At 35.3% G+C, this 20,939-nt stretch overlaps 1 protein-coding gene across 1 annotated transcript in view; it reads left to right on the forward strand.

The window, feature by feature from the left end:
- ZMYM2 (zinc finger MYM-type containing 2) overlaps positions 1-20,939 on the forward strand; it is a 101,824-nt gene that overhangs the window by 60,392 nt on the left and 20,493 nt on the right. The window contains 7 exon segments of the mRNA XM_043574652.1: positions 455-571; positions 2,753-2,903; positions 5,461-5,633; positions 12,316-12,481; positions 13,055-13,089; positions 19,618-19,747; positions 20,437-20,552. Coding sequence (XP_043430587.1) covers positions 455-571; positions 2,753-2,903; positions 5,461-5,633; positions 12,316-12,481; positions 13,055-13,089; positions 19,618-19,747; positions 20,437-20,552 — 888 coding nt within the window.

Below are 20,939 nucleotides of genomic sequence, written 5' to 3' on the forward strand. Positions count from 1 at the left end.
GAACTGTATGGTATTTTGTCCTTTTTCATATTATTTTAAATAAGTACTAGTAATCCTGTAGTAAAAGAATTTCAGTTTCATAAAACTTAACTGTACTAGTGTAGTTTTTATTTATTTGGTTATAATGTTTTATTTTTGAGAGAGAGAACACAAGTGGGGGAGGGGCAGAGGATCTGAGGCGGGCTTTGCACTGACAGCAGAGAGCCTGATGGGGAGCTTGAACTCATGAACTGAGCTCATGACCTGAGCTGAAGTCGATGCTCAACCTACTAAGCCTCCCAGGTGCCTCACTAGTGTCATTTTTAAAGACAAAATTGAGAAATGTAATTTTATGTGTTGAGGAAATATTTAAGCAAAATACTGTTTTCTGGACATAGTCAATATTTGACAGTAGTTACAAATAAAAATTCTAAAATCTGTATCAGACTCAGAATGTTTTTATTCTTTGTTTTAGGCTCTAAGTATGCAGTCATCTTCCAATGGCCAGTTTGTAGCTCCAAGTGATATTCAGTTGAAATGCAACTATTGCAAAAATTCCTTTTGTTCAAAGCCAGAAATCTTGGAATGGGAGGTAAGTTCAATTTTGTTATGTATATTATCTTGCTTAGATGAGAGTATAGTAAACTAATAATGGTGTTTCAATTTGAGGATCTATTTCTTAGTGTATAGGGATTCTTCAGAATTTGTGATGATTGAATTCTTTACTTTCTTATGGGAATAGCATCGACAAAGGGCATGTTTATTTTTAGGTCAAACAAAAATTATTGAAGTCATATTCATATATTGCCATTATGTTTGTGATAGTGTATGGAATGTTACTCTGTTTAGCTACATATCTGGAACATCTGTTTGTACCGTGTTTTTTCCTTTTTACTCTCATCCTTATAAATATTGTCTTTGAACTGTAATATCTTGTATTGCCTGCTACCTGTATAAATTAAAATTTGTTAGTCACTTAACATATTGCCATTTAACATTATCTAATTGTCTTAATAAAAGAATCCTAATATAAATTTATTTTATTTTCCCTTCTCATCACTCTTGCTTTCACCAGTTTGACATATATTTTTGCCATTAGTAAAGTCCTATTGTTATTGTTTATTTAAATAAGGGAACAGTGATGGATGGATGGATGGATGGGTGGGTGGATGGATGGATGGATGGGTGGGTGGACGGAAGGATTAACAGACAGGTGGACCTGGCTGAACATGGCTTTCTTGATCAGTGTTCACCCTTGGCCATTCTTTCTTTTCTCCTTTTTTGATGGCATGGAATATGTAATAAAATGGTGTATAAGACATTAGTATTAACAATAAATTGCTCTTGAACCAAAATTTGTTAGTGGCTATTGGCAGTCACTCAGTATCTGAGTCTTAGGAGAAAGGTGTGACCAGAACGTGACTACATGAATACTAAAGTATTCTGGGAATCTGAAATTTCATTGTTTTAAATCTCGTCCCTAGAAAATTGTTTAGTTTGTTAATTTGTTTGGTGCTTTCTCAAGAGCACTTAAACCAATTCTTGGAGACTGTTGTTGGTACCCAGTGATGACTTTCAGTGACTGTAACTCTCTCTAAATCATAACAGGAAAAATGTTGAAGGCCTAGTAAGAATAAAGGAATGGTGGGGAATGAGGAAAGAAATCCATAAGCAAGCACATGGAATAATATCATATAGGGAATAAAGATCCTGCCTAAACTCAATTTTGATCATACTAGATGAAATGGAGGCCCTTTCTGTCGATCTCCATGTTAGAACTACCTGGCTTTTGTAGTCTTGGTGTTGATTTTATTTACATGAAGGTTAAGTATTAGGAGGAGTTAATAAACATTGTCTATCAAACTGAATTAGAGTTGAGCCATTCCCTCAGGTGATTGAGAATTCAGAGGCTTTGTTCTTCTCATTCCATGGTTGGCAGTTGTGGTTTCTTTGTTGCTGTTTTTCCTCTTATAAGTTAGATGTCCATGATGGGGCAATTTTCCACTGATGATTGCCTTACTACTTGAGTTGCTTCCTAGACTCTTTCACCTTCCTTATCTTGGTCTTCAGCTATCTTTGCCAAGCGTTAGGTAGATAGATTAGACCTAGTCTGTATCCTTCATGATAGCAAAGGGGAAAAGGTGCTGCCCTGTAAATTTTAACTTGATTGTGTTTGGCTGCATATTTGGAGAGTGTAGCTCTGGCTTTATAGGTTTGGGGCCAGGAGAAGTAACTAATAATACTAACCTAGCTCCATTCAAGGGAACCAACTGAGTCTCAAGTGTAGCAGCATACTTACGATGGCCCCAAATGAATACTTTATCCATCATAGGTCTGTGATAGGAATGTGATTGAGTCTGCTTGGCTGTACCTATGAAGAATATTTCTTTTTGAGTGAAACTGGTGTTAATGTCATATTTCTCATCTTTTCTTAGTTTACCCATGTTTTATCTTTCATTGTTTTCTACCCATTAATCCAGTTCCCTTAGCAACACCAGACTGCCATCTTGTTTTAGTGGTACCTTTACTATTTTACTGAGTAATTTTGGGGTAGTTAATGGTATTGAAGTTTGTGGAATTATGTCTAAATATAGCAGTGAATTAGTTAAATTAGCTGTCTGTGGCCTATTGAAAATGTATCCCCAGGGATTATCAATCACATTAACTAGGTAAATGATTTAAGTTTATTTCTGTAAAAGTGGCTTGTTTATTTCTTAAACTTGTTCTTGAGGTGGTTGTCATATACTTACCAAGGTTCCCATTGTGCATTTAGAACAAAGTGCATCAATTCTGCAGCAAAACTTGTTCAGATGACTATAAGAAGTTGCATTGCATAGTTACATATTGCGAATACTGTCAAGAGGAGAAGACTCTTCATGAAACAGTAAATTTCTCTGGCGTTAAGAGACCTTTCTGTAGTGAAGGCAAGTGTATATACAGTGTTGTTCATAACTTTTATTAATATTTAATGTTAATTTTGTGCCAAAATATTCTCAAATATATTAACTACATATGTCCAGGGTAGCTGTGCAATTTTAGTGTAGCTGAACAAAAAAATTGAATTTGATTTTCTACTGACTTGTTTTGTTATTTTTATTTGTAGACCTCTGGGCCTCAAGGTGTTTTATCTCTAAAAATTTGATAACCTTTTTTCCACTAAAAGGAAGTCTTGAAAATAAAAACATTATCATATGTCAAATCTAAGCATAGAAAATGTGATCTGAAAGTTGATTTTCCAAGTGGAATAGAATTATTTTCCTTTGGGTTCGTTTCCCTGCCCAGCTTACTGCCTAGCCTACCGAGATTTTCTGTATACCAGAAAGAAAATCATATGTGGCATTACTACAGTGGAAAAATACTTTCAGGTTTTAAACAGGCAAACACTGGCTCTTACTATTGTATATTCAAGAATTCTTTTTCTTCTCATTTGCACCTTTGCTGCTCTGGTGCCAGGCAGCTGATTATAGAAATGAACTCCTGTTCTTGATTCTGATTGTCCAGAGATAGGAACCAGGATTGTAACTATGGATTTGGGGCTCTTGGTTATTATTACTTTCCCCCCCAAGTGACACACTCTTGCTCTACACTGGCTTTCACTTTCTGTTCTTTCTTTGGTCCTAGGCACTGAACTCTCGCAGCTGTTCTATCTGCTGTCCTCATCTGTGTTTCCTAGTTAGATTCCACCCCTCCCCCGGATCCATGTTTTATATGGTTTTCTACTGTTAGGGGCAAGAAAAAGGTTGGAGAGTCCTCTAAGTGCCAGCAGTAGTGAATGACCAAAAGCCCAGAAGATTATCTGTCCATTCAGTTAGTGTCTTCATCTAATATGTTATACATTTCACATAATAAGATCTATGTATAAAAGAGGGTATTGCTTATAAAACAAGGCATTCCTGTTTTTATAGGTTTAATTGAGTAGATTTCACCTGGAATGAGAAAGGTAAACATGTTTACTGTTAAGATCACAGCTGTGATGAAAAGTGACATAATGTTTCACTGAAAAGATTGATTCTTTATTTTGCTCATTATACCTGAATTTGTATGCATTGACAATCTTTAGTGATTCATTAAGTCTGAACATACTGATGTTGATGGCTAATATACCCATACGTGATCTTGTATCCTTTAGATAATGTAGATTTTACTAAAATGAATAGACAATAGCAGCGGATAGAGAATTGACATTAAAGAAAATTTTCAATTAGAGGGACTTCTATCTTTAGGCAATAAAAGTTTCAAAAGGATGTGTGTCTTTTTCCTGTTCAGTAATCTATTTTGTGCTTTCTCTGACTACACCTAGTTCTCTGCTGGAACTTGGCAGAAATAACAAAACATGTAATACCTGATACTACCATCAAAATCTAATTAGAAAGATAAAGCTTTAATAAGGTAAAATATTAAAAAGACTTAAATTTCAAGATAACAGAAAAGAAGTCACAGGACAGTACATAAATAATTGCCAAAGAAAGTAATAGAAAAACAATTAACAGTTTGAGTTCACAGATAAGAAGGATCACTTAAAACTAGGTTAGAGTACAGAGTTTGTGGAGAAGGCGTAATTTGAGCTCCTTATTAGTATGGGTAGGATTTCAGTAGATATGAGTGCATGGGCATTCTTATGTGGCACAGCATGAGTAAAAGTATGGAAACTTTTAATTCTTTTTTTTTTAAGTGTATTTTTGAGAGAGAGAGAGAGAGAGAGAGAGAGAGAGAGAGAGAGAGAGAATGAGAATGAGTGGCGGAGAGGCAGAGAGAGAGAGGGAGGAGAATCCCAAGTAGGCTCTACATTTCCAGCATAGAGCCTGATGCAGGGCTTGACCCACGAACCATGAGATCATGACCTGAGCTGAAATTAAGAGTCAGACACTGAGCCATCCAGGCGCCCCAAAACTTTAACAGAGATATTATAGAGATTAAGGCTGATACGTGAAAACACTTAAACTGCTGCATTCATATAATAGACAAAGGAAATACTTATTAATAAGAATAACAATGTTTTCTCTAAACAAGTCTATATACCACTTTTCCTTTTCTGAAGGTCCTTGTAGGTTGACAGAAAGGTAAGGCTAGAAATTTTGGCTAAAATGCCTACTTAGCTGAGTATATCTTTATGTTTACTCAGTGCTTCTCAACAGTCTACATTGTTTCATTTCTCTAATGCCTATTTGGTGTGTTTGCTGTATGATACTTCTATTTAAATAGAGCAAACAAAATAGTTATGAGGCATTGCTAGATTTGAAAGTCTTAGAACATTAATTATTTGAATTCACATGAGATCTAATAAAGTATTCCATATTCTGTTTCAGTATTTACAGGTTGCTGATCATACTAGATTTCAGTTTTGGTCAGGAGAAAAGAGGACTTTATATGCAAACTTATAGACTCTTCTATAAAGCTAATGAACTATTTGACCTCTAAGTACTTTCTTAATGTGTTTTTGTTTGTTTGTTTGTTTGAATATGAAAACCTTGTGTTTTTCAGGCTGCAAACTATTGTATAAACAAGATTTTGCACGACGTTTAGGACTGAGATGTGTTACTTGCAACTATTGCTCTCAGCTGTGTAAGAAGGGAGCAACTAAAGAACTTGATGGTGTTGTGAGAGATTTCTGTAGTGAAGACTGCTGTAAGAAATTTCAGGATTGGTACTACAAGGCAAGTAACTAAAATTTTTTATTACAGCAGCTGCTTTAACCAATCTTTGATAAGACATTACAGTTATTATCATTACACTTATGGTAGCTTATGTATTTAAAAAATGTGCACACATTAAGCTTAGCCCAGATTATGGAATTCATTAAAATTTTTATCATTTCAGTTTTTCTTTATAACTTGAATAGCATTTTTATTTGTTTTATAACTTAGCTATTCCCCAAAACTAGGGTATAGCTTTGTTTTCAGCAAAACAGAATCTTTGTTTTCATTTTAAACTATATTGCTTAAACAAAATAGATTATTTCTTTAAAATTTGTTGGGTCTTTATTTCACCAAACAGAAACTTTTTTTTTTTTAAATGTTTGTTTATTTTTGAGAGAGAGAACAGGGGAGGGGCAGAGAAAGAGGGGGGGGACAGAGGATCTGAAGCAGGCTCTGTGCTGTCAGCAGACAGCCTGATGTGGGGCTTGAACTCACAAACCGTGATATCATGAGCTGAGCCGAAGTCAGACAGTTAACCAACTGAGCCGCCCAGGCACCCCACAAATAGAAGTATTTTTGATGAACATGATCAGTGTTGAACAGTAGCAGGTAATTGTTTTAGGCACTTATGATGTGTTTTGAAACACTTTGTTCTTTTTTACCTTTTAAATTGTCAAATTGAAAAGACACTATATGAATAGAGACCAAAAATATTTAATTTGAAACTGTGAATAAGTGTGTGTGTGTGTGTGTCTGTCTGTCTTATTAAAATCTACTTCTAGAAGAGTGAAGATAAGTCACTTGTTGTCCGCTGTAATTTTTTCTCTATAAGAAAAATGAGTGTATATTTGAGCTTTGTTTAGTCAGATATTACCCAAGAAAACGTTATTAGTTCATATGTCCGTAACTAGGAAAACCATGCCAATGTTAAAACTTCATTATAGTTGCACTTCTAAAGCATGTGAAGACAGACATCATCATAACTTCAAAACTGAAATATTGCTAAAAGAAATAAAGAGTAAAATGGCTGAAACATATAGAATATTATTTAGTTCATTTAGTGCAAGTGATTATTGTTAAATGATACTGTTTAGGAGAATTCTTGGTGTAGTTCTTGAATGTCTACAGCTCAACATATTAAGTAACATTTGTTAAATAAAAAGAAGATACTTTCCAAGTTGTAAGAGTTGTGGAGGCTAAGAGTTTTGGTGCACTTCATTATTTTACTGTTGCTTCTGACTAATTTAAGTCTTACAGTTAAGGTTCAAATTTTAGAAACACACAGGACAGGGGCGCAAAGGTGGCTCAGTAAGTTGAGTGTCCGACTTCGGCTCAGGTCATGATCTCTGGGTTTGTGAGCTTGAGCCCTGCATCGGGCTCTGTGCGGACAGCTCAGAGCCTGGATTCTGCTTCGGATTCTGTGTCCCTCTCTCTTTGCCCTCCCCTGCTTATGGTCTCTCGCTCTCCCTCTCTCTCTCATTCTCGTTCTCAAAAATAAATAAACATTTTTTAAACATTAAAAAAAAAAAGAAACATACAGGACAAACATACTAACACCCTCTAACATGCATTTCTTTTAGTCTAAACCAACCTCTTATTTTGTTATAGACAGTGGCAATTTTGAGAACAGTCGCTCATAATGTTACTTTAGTACCTTTAAAACCTCAATTTTAGTTTAGCACACGTGAACACTGTCCACTGTTTAGGAGGTTTTATTTTTGAAAATTCGTTTTGGGTAACCTCAAAACAGTAAAGTGGCTACAGATGGGAGAATTCCATTTTATTCTTATGGTTACCTTTTTGATAATTTATTTTATAGTTTGAGAGGCAAAGTTGTTACCATGTGATAATGATGATTTCTCTGTTATTTCACTGTATAAATTTCTGCTTAATTGTGAATCCAAACCTTTAATTAAAAAAAATTTTTTTTTTGGAGGATTTTGTTTTTTGTTCAAAGGACACTGAAAGTATTTCTCTGTTTGGCTTCTTTCTTTGAATGAATTCTTGTTTTCCTTTTATATTAAAATAGAGAAATCTTTTGGTGGGTTCTCCCCCACCCCGCCTTTTTTTTGGGAAAACAAAGAAGTGTTCTTTGGCAAATGACCACATTATTCTAGATGTGGCCATTTGTTCCATTTTGCTATTTATTTTAAAGGATAATTGTATCTAATGTTTTTATTTATGCACTGTTTAATGAGGAAATTTTGGTGAGGCAGTGCATTTCAGAACATATAAGAACATGTTAGTTTAATAACCAGTTATTATCTGTTGGTTTAATGTCAGTATTCTATACCTTAAACACATATTTATTATTTGTCTTATTTTAAGCCCAACAAATGTTTGTATAATATGCACTATAACATTATTATATACTATACTAATCTGAGGCATAAAGGTAAGAACATTTTTGTCATGTGGTAGGGATTTTTAAAGCAAGTAATGACGATTTTTCTGTGTAATCAGTAGGAATACCAGCTTTGAGATGAAGAGTTGCCCCCCTCATTCATCATAGGCTTCTCTGTGAAGGCAGCCAACACTGTAATCAGGGAATACGTTTGCTCTGTGTGCTTTCTACTTGAGTCACGTTGTATTTTCTTACACCTCCCATGAATCTCTTCTGTTCACTGCTAGCATCCTGTCACCCTCTCAAAAACGTAGTAAGTTGAGTCCCCACCAAATTTTGATTATTTTGACCTTCTTTCCTCTTCCACTTTTGAAATTTAAGAACTCAAAAGTTTTACATTTTTAGTTCTTTAAAACATGAGACCCTTTATACAGTCCATCCAGCTTTTATTAGAAAAATCATTTTTTAAAAAGTGTGGCATCAAGGAAACTTTGAAAGCAATGGCTAGCCAACCCAGTTTAACTTCGCCTTTAGTCATGAGCATTGCTACCTAACCAGAGGAGCACATACATTGCAGTTTCCACCTTCTCTTAGCTTTGTGCTTCAGTTGGAGAGACTGTCTAGAGTACAAGTAACTTTATGTTTTTATTTATTTAAATTAAATATTTATAATTCTTATGCCTTAACATTTTTGGCTTATGTTTGTTTTACTGGACAAGACGTTTTGGATGATCTGTTTTTGGCATTATAATGGTTTACATTTGGGTTTAAATAGAGGCTTATTAAATACTCTTCTCTTCTAAATTGGAACACATGCAACCAAAAGATGTTGAGAATAAAATTAACAAACATTTTTTTCTTCTCCCAGATAATTCTTTAGAAGGAAGTAGATTTTACTTTTCCTCAAAATAAATGTTTCCAGGCATATTGTGAAACCAGGTGGGAAGATAGTTCTTCGATCTCTATAAGTTAAAAATTTGGGGAGAGAAAGGAGTTAGTATTATAATGGAGTGTGCTATGTTTAATGTAAAGTTAATTTAAAAGACCTACTGTTTCTTCAGAATACTTCACAGTACTTAGTAGAACTAATAATCTTGATTTAAATGTTAATTACTTCAAATTACAGTGTTTTAGCACAGGTTTTGACTTGTTGTCCAAACCAGTAGTAAATGGTAGGGGTATTAAAGGCTTTAATGTGAATACCCTCTAATAGTATAAAAGTATGATTTATGGGTTTTGATCAAATTAATACTTATGTTTTAGTAAATCTGAGTCATAAAAGGAGCTCAGTAAAAAAGATTGGGCTTTAAAAATTTTGTCTTTTGTAAAAAAAAAATTGCTGTAAGTACTGATTTTAAAAGATTATTTGCTTTTGAAATAATTTTAGAAAGGGAATATCTAATATTCTCACTTTAGATATGCTTTTTGGATAACTGAAGAATTCCTAGCACTTTATTAGATCTGATTGATAAAATAGGAAACAAGTAGATACGAAAGTTACAAAGATGTATATATATCACCCAAAAATGAGAATTTGAAATGGCCAAATAATAGGGACTGCATCAGTACAGGCTGAATGAATAACCCTTTGTCACTTACTGAAGGAGAAATTCCTGTATTAGCTGAGATGTTGGATTAAGAGTTTTGAATTAAGAATTTAGCACCTGCGTATTTAGGTTGTTTGAACTGTTGACTGTTACCCACTCCCCCCCCCCCCCCCGACCCCTTATAACAGACAATCCCTGATTTTCCACAGTGACAGGGAAACCACTAAGTAGATGATGAAGTGGTATTTTTTTAAACCAGCAATTAAGTCATACTTCAGTTCTTTTGCATAGAAATGTTCAGCTTTTCTAAGAGTTCTCTTCTGTGGTTGGGAAGAAGTGGTTTTGGTAAAGGAATGATGGTCATTTTTAACCATGTTTCCCAATTAGTCATTGTATTTGAAGCTCAATTCCAAACACTTGCATCCAGAATTTGCATGAGTGGTTGTAAAAGAAAAAAACCAAATGGAAAAAAGGTTTACAACTTTTAAAACTTAGATTATGGCATTAAATTTGGGATTAGGATTGAGTACTGCTATTATCCTTCCATTCTGAAAATGTGTATACACGTTTTGTTTCCATTTGCACATTGGCATTAATTTTGCTCCTCTTCAGATACAGAGAAATCAAATTAATTCAAACAAATTCAAATTGTTTTGAATCTTTCTGGAAGAAAGGAGCTTCAAGCACAAAATCCAAATGTCTATAGTAATCATGAAGTGATTTCATTGTTCAGATTCTTTGAATATAATGTGCTGGGCTTTATGTCCTTGACCTTCTAAATTACTGTGGAAATGGAAGTATTTTAAGAGTTAGCATAGTATAGGTAGTGATTTGAGTAAGTTTTACACAGATTGATTTGGGTTTTAGATATTACATGGAGAACCTTCTTGCAGCATTTTACTTCTGTTAGGATTTGTATTCTCTGGTTAACTCATATTAATTCATTTTGTCTTTCCATTGTCTTTGTAACTTGTTTGATTTGGATTGTCTGCCTTGAATCCTGTCTCTGCATTTTTAATGTTTGACCTTACACAAGTCACTTGATCTGTTTGGACTTTAGTTTCCAGCATTGTGTTGAGGATTCCAGGGAGTAGATACGACATGCGGGGCTTTTATTTTTCAGGTTCTCGAATGAGGTAGTCAGGCAACAACTTCACTTATGCTATGTTCTTACACTGTTTAGACTCAATGGTTAGAAGGTTAAGCTTTTGATTTCTTCCTTTGAGCTTTGTCCTTTAGTGTAAAATGTGAAAAGGGAACCAAACACTGAAGCTTTTAATACTTCAGAGGTTATTTTAAAGAACAGCTTTTGGGTGGTGACCAGGGACCTTTTTCTTTATTGAGTAAAATATGACCTGGGTGATAGTAAGTGCTAATTATACTGAAGTTACCACATAGTCTTACCAGCAATATAAAATTTGAGGTCACAGTTTTTTGGACAAGAGATGTGATATTGGCATCACTTAATAGTCATAATTTATACTACAAATCTTCATTCATTTAACATTTATTCAGCAGGAGAAATACCTGACCTGGAGAAAAAAAAGAGCCTGTGTTCTAACCTTGGGGTATGTTTGTTATATAAGACCTGTTTATCAACAAAATCATTTGTAATATTCCTGACTAGGAATTTTGATACAGTATTTATTCATAGAACTCCTATTGAAACATAAAATGAGAGATTTCAAAACCCACAGTATAGAACCATAGATTACGTAGAGTAACGAGGAAAAACCACGTGATTATTATGAACGTAATATGTATTGCTTTATCAAAACTTATAAGTTGTTAAACCAAAGGGTGATTTAAGAAATATGGTAATTTATTTCTACTTTAACTGGATCAAATACTTAATTATGAAAAGAACTGTATTTGAAATTAACCATTCATATCCTTTGGTCCACTCATTGATCAAGTTGTTAAGAATTAGTGAAAATGGGCAAAATTTAGGGGATCACTAAAAAATAAAAATCTGTCTCTCTATTATGGATTCACTATCATAAGGTTTAACTTTTTAGGTATGGATTTTATTTTTGTTTTGTGGGGTTTTTTTTTTTCTCTCTTTTTTTCTTTTCTTTTCTTTTTTTTTTTTTGCCTATGAAGTTGTTAGACTAGTTGAGGGTGAATTGTGTTCCTAGAGGTAGGTCAAATTTGTTGTCTTAAAGTATAATTATTTTTCAATCAATTAAATATTTTGAGTATTTGAAACATGAACTTGAAGTTCTTGTTAATAGTTAAATCAGTGTATTTAATAAAGCTCTTTAAATTTATTAAACTGTTGAATACACTTCAACTTAACACGCATGATTTTCTCATAAGAGCTTGTTTCAGAGTTTTTCTGGTCTTACACAACTTCTTTAAATTGATTTTTCATGAGCTATCAGTTGAACGCAGGAAATCTGTTTATTACTCAGAGATTTTCAGTGTAATGATTGTAGAAAACTTCTACAGTATGTCATTAGAGTCCTCAAAATTATTTTAAAATATTAAAATATACTGTACCTATTTGGTCTACCAATGTTCACTTTTTTAGGTTATCCTATCTTTGTAATGCTGGTCTTTAACTTCTGGTAAGTATAGAAAGGATTTTGATAGTTAGGTAAATTGCTACAGTTTTTTCACTTTTATCGTGGATTTTATTGTATGTTTATGATTCATACCATTTTTTATCAGAAATTGTTTTATCACATTTGGCAGAATTTCTGATAAACTTCTAGAAATCTTTTAAAATATATATCTGACTTTAAAAATTTTCTAATTTGAAATGTCTGATACCTTCCTTTTTTTTTTTTTTTTTTTTTTAATTAAGGCTGCAAGGTGTGACTGTTGTAAATCTCAAGGAACACTTAAAGAGAGAGTGCAGTGGCGCGGGGAGATGAAACATTTCTGTGATCAACACTGCTTACTACGTTTCTACTGTCAGCAAAATGAGCCCAACATGACAACTCAGAAAGGACCTGAAAACTTACATTATGGTATGTAATAATTTAGGTGGTAACTTGAAAAACCTGTACAGCAGTGTTTAGTTTCTAACTGATCTGAATTCAAAGTAATGATAATGAATAGTTGATTTTTCACCTAGTTTACTAGCAGATTTCATAGTTTTTCTGGGTGGAAGTGCCCCACGTGATATTTCTGTAGATTTATTGCTTTTTATTTTATCCTCTTTTAAAACTTTAGTGCTAGTTAAAAGCAATGCGATTCTGAATGAAAACCATTTTTAGCACATCGTATATGCTGAAACTCGGTTCAGAGGAACAATAAAAACTCTTTACAAGTTGTGACTTATTGAAGAGTTAAACATAAGAACATAGTATTGACCCCAAAGCAGCGAATACTTTTTGAGAGGACAAAATGGGAAAAGGGTTAATTCCACTTATTTAGCTTTGTGTCGCAGCTCTCACATTTGATATTCTTTACTTAAAATAGCTTAAAATATTTTCTTCATTAACTCTTTTTAAAAATCAGTAACATTTAATGAGAAATACAGATTGAGAACATTGTGCAGAAAGTGTTACTTGTCTTATTTTTAATTTGTTTGTTTTTAGATCAGGGTTGTCAGACGTCCCGAACCAAAATGACAGTAAGTATTATTTAAGTAAAGTACTAAGTGTTGATTTTTTAATGTGGGTATAAATAAGGAGTCCAATTTAATCTGATCATAATAATAAAATAATTTTACTTTCCCCTGTTGGGACAGTTGAAGTATTCAGCTGAAGTACCCAGCATTAACACAGATACTTTGAATTACTTATGGCCTCTGCCCACATTGGAGGAGATAGACATATAAATGGTATTGAAGTTGAAGTGCCTATAATCTTTAAGGCAGTAGCAATAGTATGTTTGAAATGATTGACTGAATGATTGTGTCTGTTCCTGGTGGCTGTGAAAAAACTTCTCAACAATTTAGTAGAAGGTTGCCAGGTAGAAAGGGATGAAAAGTAGGAGAAATGTGCTAAGGGCATGCATAACTATTCATTAGGGCCAAACTTAAGGGGGACCTGTGGTGAACTCAAGGGAAATGAGGCTAAAAAGATGGGCTGGGCCAGATTATTAATGGCTTTGAGCATATATTTCTCCAATAGGTATCTGAAGATATATGTTGGGGCCCAGAACTTGTGAGTTTTTAAATATGAGAAATAACTTTCATAACATGTCCTGTGGACTTTTTTTCTTTTTTCTTTAGCCTTTTGGTGTAATACATCAAATTCTGCTTTATGTTGGCATTTTAAGACTTTTGTAGTTTGAAAGTGGCGGCCATTTGAGTAATGAATAAAGAGAGGAAGCAAAGTTTTGCTATACTTTGAAGCAGAGTGAGATACCCTTTTGTATGCTGAGTGACAATAATCACCAGTGTTGGAATGCAGGTATTTCTGGTATGCTTATCCAAGGGAACCTCTATAGGAGTCATTTATTGGCATTATATTAACCCTCTGAGCTAGTTTTTATCTTGGTAAGAAAGAATAAATCAGTGGTTCTTAGCTCTGGCTACACATTAGAATCACCTGAGGAGTTTTCAGAACTTTCCAGTGCCTACGCCCCAACTCAGAAATTCTGCATTTTTAGAAAGTTCTTGAGGTGATTTTAATATGTAACCACAATTTAGGATCACTGACATTGATGAAAAATTGGTGATTTTACATTATTCCATTCAGTTTTTGCTTGTGATGTTAATAGTTAGAATCCTAGAAGGTAAGAGTGCTTTCTCCTTTGCTTTCCTCCCCTATACGTCATCCCCTCTGCCTTGTGGAAAATTATATTTAAAATCAGATAATTCATAAATACTTTGAAGACTTCGGCTGAATCCTCTGATTTCAATACCAGGCACTTTTATCCGTAATGAGGACTATAGGGATGGCCACTCCCTATTTTGTTAACTTTGTACAGCCATAAGGCAGTTTCTAGCCTCGTTTCAAAGGCTTTAAGGCACCCCTTCTACCAGCACAGTATTAAATACTTTTTTCCTCTCAGAGCACTTGAGCCACATTATTATGACAGACAGGATGGTCCAGGGGAGAGTAAGTCAGTGTGCCGCCGCAGCTATTACCTTTTGTCTTACTAAAGCCCTCTCCCATTTTTTCCTTGTAAGCTTTTGGAATCTTAATTCCTCACCCATGAACTTCAAAGGGTGAGAGCCTAGCTGTATAATTTTGGACAAGTCCCCTCACAGAGGTTCTCTGTGAATTTCCTTATTTGCAGAATGGGGATGAAGATAGTGCCTGCTTCAGGGTTGTCACATAGTAAGTATGAAACTCATGGTAGCTGCTATGTTCCAGACCTCATAAAGGCGGCATGTGTGGTAGTTAAGAACACGGGCTTTGAATTTACGAGTCCTGACTTCAGAATTTTTAGCTGTCATTGTTACCAGGTGGTTAATTTCCGAGCCTTAGTTTTCTCATCTGTAAAGTGGGAGTGATTAAGTGACTTACTTCTTGTAATGTTACAAGAATTAAATAACCCATTTCATGAGTTATGTAAATTTGGTGCTTTACATAATGTCTTAGCCCGTTTGAGCTGTTGTGACACAATGCCCTAGATGAGATGACTTACGAACAACAGAAGTTCTCACAGCTCTGAAGGCTGGGAAGTCTAAAATCAAGTTGCTAGTTAGTGTCTGGTGAAGGCTCGCTTCCAGGTTTATGAACAGCTGTCTTTTCACCGTGTCTTCATATGGTGGAAAGGGGTGAGGAATCTCTAGGATTTTTGGGGTTTTTTTAAGTTTATTTATTTTGAAAGGGAGAGAGAGAATCCCAAGCAGGCTCCACATTCTCAGTGCGGAGCCCAAGGCAGGGCTTGATCTCACGAACCATGAGATCATGACCTGTGCCAAAATCAGGAGTCGGATGCTTAACAGACTGAGCCCCCAGGCACCCCAGAATTTCTTTTATGAGGGCATTAATCCATTCATGAGGGCTCTGCTTTCATGACATAATCACCACCTAATGACCACACCTTCACATGCCATCACATTGGGTATTAGATTTCAACATACGAATTTTAGGAGGATACAAACATTGTAGCACATAGTCCTTGGCATGAAGCAAATACTCAGCAATTGGTAGCTTTTGTCATTATAATTTTCATTGTTTTGGGTCCTCCTTCAGTACTTATTTTTTTGAGTTTTTATTTATTTATGTTGAGAGAGAGAGAGAGAGCGTCAGCTGGGAAGGGGCAGAGAGAGAGAGAGAGAGAGAGAGAGAGAGAGAGAGAGAGAGAGAATCCCAAGCAGGCTCCACGCTGTTAGCACAGAGCCTGATGTAGGGCTCAAACTCACGAGACTGTGAGATCATGACCTGGTCAAAATCAGGAGTCGGACCCTTAGCTGACTGAGCCACCCAGGTGCCCCAGGTGACGTAGTTTAATTGACATGATGTAATGTTTCTAGAATGACAGGAAGTAAAACATTGAGTAATCTAGGACATACATGATTTTGGACCCCTTATTCTTATGTGGGGATTCTAGAGTATTTTGCAGTTTGGACCGAACTTACCTAGTCTTAGTATATAATAGATACACAATAACTCTATGTTAAATTATTCTTTCCATTTTACAGTTGAGGAAATTGAGACATGAGATTGAGTCAGTTGCCTGATGTTAACACAACAGTAGTGTTAGAAATAAATTCCCTAGGTTCTTGTTCACAGCTCTTTTTCTTAGCTGATTAATTATGTGGTTTGAAATCCTGATGAATCTAGAATAAGCTCATACTAGTACCAGCCTTGTGGCCATATGTATTAGTTTTTAAAAATTTATATCTTTCTACATCTTAAAATATGCACAGAGAAATTTATTAAACAGTGATAATGTTTTAAGTACAATTGATCATCATTCATATTTGCAAATTTGCCTCTTCTATAAAATTTATTTGTAACCCCTAAATCAATGTCCATGACACTTTGCAAAGACATGTGCAGACATGTGCAGAGTGGTAAAAAAATGTGAATTTCCTGAAGTGCATCTTCCTACTGAGGTGTGGAACAAGGCAGAGCTTTCCCTTCTTGTCAGCTCATCCTGTAAACAGGTCTCCTTTTCATAGTCTAATTAGTGTACCACCTTTATCATATTTTGTCCTTTTTATTGGTGATTTTGCTTCATAAAAGATCCCCTAAACATAGTATTAAAGTGCTGGCTAGTGTTCCTAAGCACAAGAAGGCTGCTTTTTGCCTTACAGAGGAAATAAGGTGTGTTAGGTGAGCTTCATTCAGTTTACAGTGAGTTTAATGTTCGTGAATCAACAATATGGTATACCCAGAAAAAAGGAATAAGGAATTCACCAATCTGTAGATGAGGCAACTCCAAGTGCTAAAATAAAACCTATAGTGCATGGTGAAGCTGTGGAAAAGAAGGAATAGTGACTCTGTTTATGGATTCATGGACTTAGGACTAATTAAAAAGAAAACCAAAAAACAGTGAAATAGCATTGTGGTGAGACTTTGAGCTTACAGGATCAGGGCAATGTTAAACGCTCCTTGCCTCCTGCTGGCTGGCTCACGCATTTTAAGGAAAAATGGTGTGAAAAATGTTAAACTTGCAGGCAAGGTGGGTTCTGCAGATCAGAACCAGGATGCTGTGGAAGAATACCAGCTAAGTGATAACACAGGAAGAAGGGATATCCAGACAAGCAGGTTTTCCACACTGATGAGACTGGCTTGCTTTCACAAGGTCAGTGGCAAATGAACCCATAGAATACAAGTGGTGTCCAAAGCCCCTGACCTTTAAGTCATTTAGAGACCATACAACCTTGCTAGAGTGTGCCAGTGCCAAGAGTGGTTTTATGTGTAAATCCTTCGTGGTGCATAGAGCCCCAAATCCATGAGCGCTTACAGGGAAAAACTGAACTGTGTGCCAGCCCATTGGAGGTGGGACAGAATGCATGAATGGTTATCTAAAATATTCTGGGATTGGTTCTCCCAACTGCTTCATCCTAGAGGTTGAACATGGTTTTCAGAATGAAAACCGTGCCTTTGAGGTTTTATTCCTGGATAATATCCATTGCCTTGAAGAACTCAAAAATGCCTATCTCAGTGTAGTTCCTTTTATGCCCCCAAATACTGTGTCTCCCATCCACCCCCTCGATCAGGGCACACTTAAAGCTTTCAAGGCCTACTTCATGAGAAAGCTTTTGAGGCTCTCAACACCAACAAGGAAACCACCCTGATAGATTACTGGAAGTCAGTCACCATACGCAATGTGATTGTTTTGGCACAGCTTAGGACAGCATCGAGCAGGCTACTGTGAATAATTGTTGGGGAAATGTTTGACCAGACTGCGTTGAAAAGTTTCAGAGGCTTTGAAGGTGTTACAGAAAATAAAAAGAACAGTGTTAAAAACATAATGTGTGTTGCACCAAGTAAGTGAAGAAGGCTTTGGGGCCATGCAGGAAGAAGATGTGGAGGAAATTTTGGTAGAGAAGGCAGTAGAGCCACCGAAGAAGACCTGGACAAGATGACCAAAAAAGGCATCAGATTCAGTGATGCAAGGCAGCCTAAGACTCCCAAGAATTGCTCTTCTAACAGTGGCCAAAATACTGGAATGGAATTCTGCCTTGGGAAAAGTTGTCAGTGACACACATGGAAGAATGTGACTCTGTACTTGAACAAAGCCTCAAATTTAACACCACTGTGTTTGCCCCTTACGTCAAGACGCTTAAAAGATTTGAGGTGAGAAGTTAAGCAGACAAGGCTGACTTAATTCTTTGAAGCCAGTTTGGGAGGGAAAGTTGCTGATATTGTCCACAAGTTGCAAGAACCAAACTCTTGAGGTAGAACTGCCAGATGTCACCATGTCACCCTCATCGACTTCTTCCTCTTCTGCAGAATAATTGTCAACAACCTTTCCCTTGGTTTTTATGGGCACGCCAAAGGTTGAGAGGTTTAACCACACAGTGCACTGCCCCATTGTACATCCTGCAGGTCCACTAAGAGTAAGACGTTAATGTTTTTATAAAACTTTCAATGTTTAATCTTTGGTTTTTTTCCTAGGACTTTATTTGCATTAGTGTACAATATATAGTGTGTGTTAACAGGACTGAGTATGAGTACTGTATGGTATGTGTGTATTGTATCTGTGTACTGTGTGTGTGTGTGTGTGTGTGTGCGCGCGCGTGCGCGCACATACCTGAGTGCGTCCGTAATCCTAGTACAGTACAGTACGCAAAATGCTATAATCATAATGTGTTATAAAGAATCTACATATAATTATTTGTAAGAAATATATATGAAATCAAGGGTGTTTTCAGCAGAAACAAGGTTATGCATTGATGTGACCAGAGGCTTGAGGCTTGCAGGAACCTAACCTTGTATTTCCTTTTGGAGTAATGGTTCAGTAGTGTTCATGGTGACCGTCTAGAACTTAAGTACCTCAGATATTCTGTACCTTTTTTCCTAGATCAATAGGTGGTATGGAGAGCACCTTATGTTTTGTCCCTTATGGACAGATCATTAGCTTATTTTAGATTTTATGTGTGTGTATGTGGGCGGGGGAAGGGGGAAGTGTTCTCAATTGTAAATAATGCTACAGTTAACATGGTGAAAACATCTGAGACTATTATCTAGAATAAGTTTCTGAAATTGTAATTGTTGGGATATAAGAATATATAGTTGGAAGCTTGATAATATTTTTGGTAATTCTTTTCATCGTTTTTTTTTTTAACTTTTAAAATTTAGTATATAAATATACAAACTATATATCCAGTACAGGGAACTAGTATGTATCAGATGGCCATAATAACTAAGAACTTTTTTCTTTCTCAAGTAAATTTTAAAAAGCCTAATTATTTGCAAAATTCAGGTTAACAACCTTGCTTTTTTTTCCTTTTTATTTAAAAGTGGCAATTGTCTTTTTATGGTTTTTTAAAAAATGTGCTGGTGGTATCCATTGAAGGTCACAAAGTTCTGTAGAATGAATGATTACTATTGCTTTGTCTGTAGTTAGGACAGATTCATACTGATCCTTTCAGATTAAGACTATGGTAAACATAGTAATAATAACATAATTTGGTTATACTCTTATACTTTTGTGTGTTCCCTCCACATGACCTAGATATTCATTAACACCAGGAAGTAAGAAAATTAGAGGCAAAAATAAAATGTTTCCCTTTGCTTCTCTGTAGGGTTCAGCTCCACCCCCTTCTCCAACACCTAACAAAGAGATGAAGAACAAAGCCGTTCTCTGCAAACCTTTAACAATGACGAAAGCTACTTACTGTAAACCTCACATGCAGACCAAATCTTGTCAGACAGGTAACTTAGGAAAATTTGACTTAACACCTCACTCACCGAAATTCATGCTTGTCTCAAATAATAGGCTACGGAATGTGTCTGCTTGGTCACTTTGTCATTCCCTGTTGATTTTGCTTATCCAATTTTAGATATTGCCTTGAGAATACAGCATAATATTTAAAATCATTAATGAAAAGCTGTGTTAAAGGTCTAGAATAAAAATTATGTCAGAGGTGAAAAGCTATATTAAAAATTTCCTTGGGGCTAAAATTCACTAAAGTTAAAGTGTTGCCTCAGAGATCACCTCTTTAAAAGTGACCTGTAATGTTAACAGTTCTATTTCCTTGTCAGAATGCGATGAAATAATTCAAATATGTGTTTTTATGAGATTTAAATGTATCTTAATTGATTAGATACATATTTTTGCAGGGGTTAAGAGGGGAATCTAAGCTATCTGGAACTATTTAACATTTTTAAGGGATATTTTCTTTGTATTAAGAAAAAAAAAGACCTAAATTCTATTTTTATTCTCTTTAGGTTAATACAGCTGCTATATTTAGTTTTGTTGTTTTTACATCACCTAATTTTGTGAAAACTGAGAATTTCTTTTAAATGGGAACAGAGGCACTTAAATATTTCTTTGTTACCAAATTATTTTAACACTGAGTAATGATATATAAGTGCTCTTTAAACACATTTTGTATTTTTAGATGATAATTGGAAGACAGAATATGTTCCAGTGCCTATCCCTGTGCCTGTGTATATCCCAGTACCTATGCACATGTACAGTCAGAATATTCCTGTTCCTACTACAGTTCCTGTTCCTGTAAGTCGGACTTTAGGTTCTTTTTCATTATGAGGTTTATCAGGCATTAAGTGGGAGAACAGTGTTGTTGTAATTACTATCTCAGTGAAGCTAGTAGAACAGAGGGTTGAGTCTTCAGCTTCACCAGTTAACTTAGGTTTGGTTGTCTGTCAGTGTTTGATTTGTGTTTAATCAAGTAGATCCTTAAAGGTGACGTTTAGCAAGTGTCTGCATCTGCTTTATGCACATGATGTTTTATATTCGAGTTCATTGTAGAGAAAAACATTTGTAAAGTTGTCAGGTTTAAAACTGAAACACGGAAGAGAATTTCGTATATATTATAATTACATTATTTTGTCCTAAAACACTTGCGGTACTTAAGACACTATGCCACGGCTTGGCTGTCCC

This window comes from Prionailurus bengalensis, chromosome A1, assembly GCF_016509475.1.
Source record: "Prionailurus bengalensis isolate Pbe53 chromosome A1, Fcat_Pben_1.1_paternal_pri, whole genome shotgun sequence".
NCBI classification, from domain to species: Eukaryota; Metazoa; Chordata; class Mammalia; order Carnivora; family Felidae; genus Prionailurus; species Prionailurus bengalensis.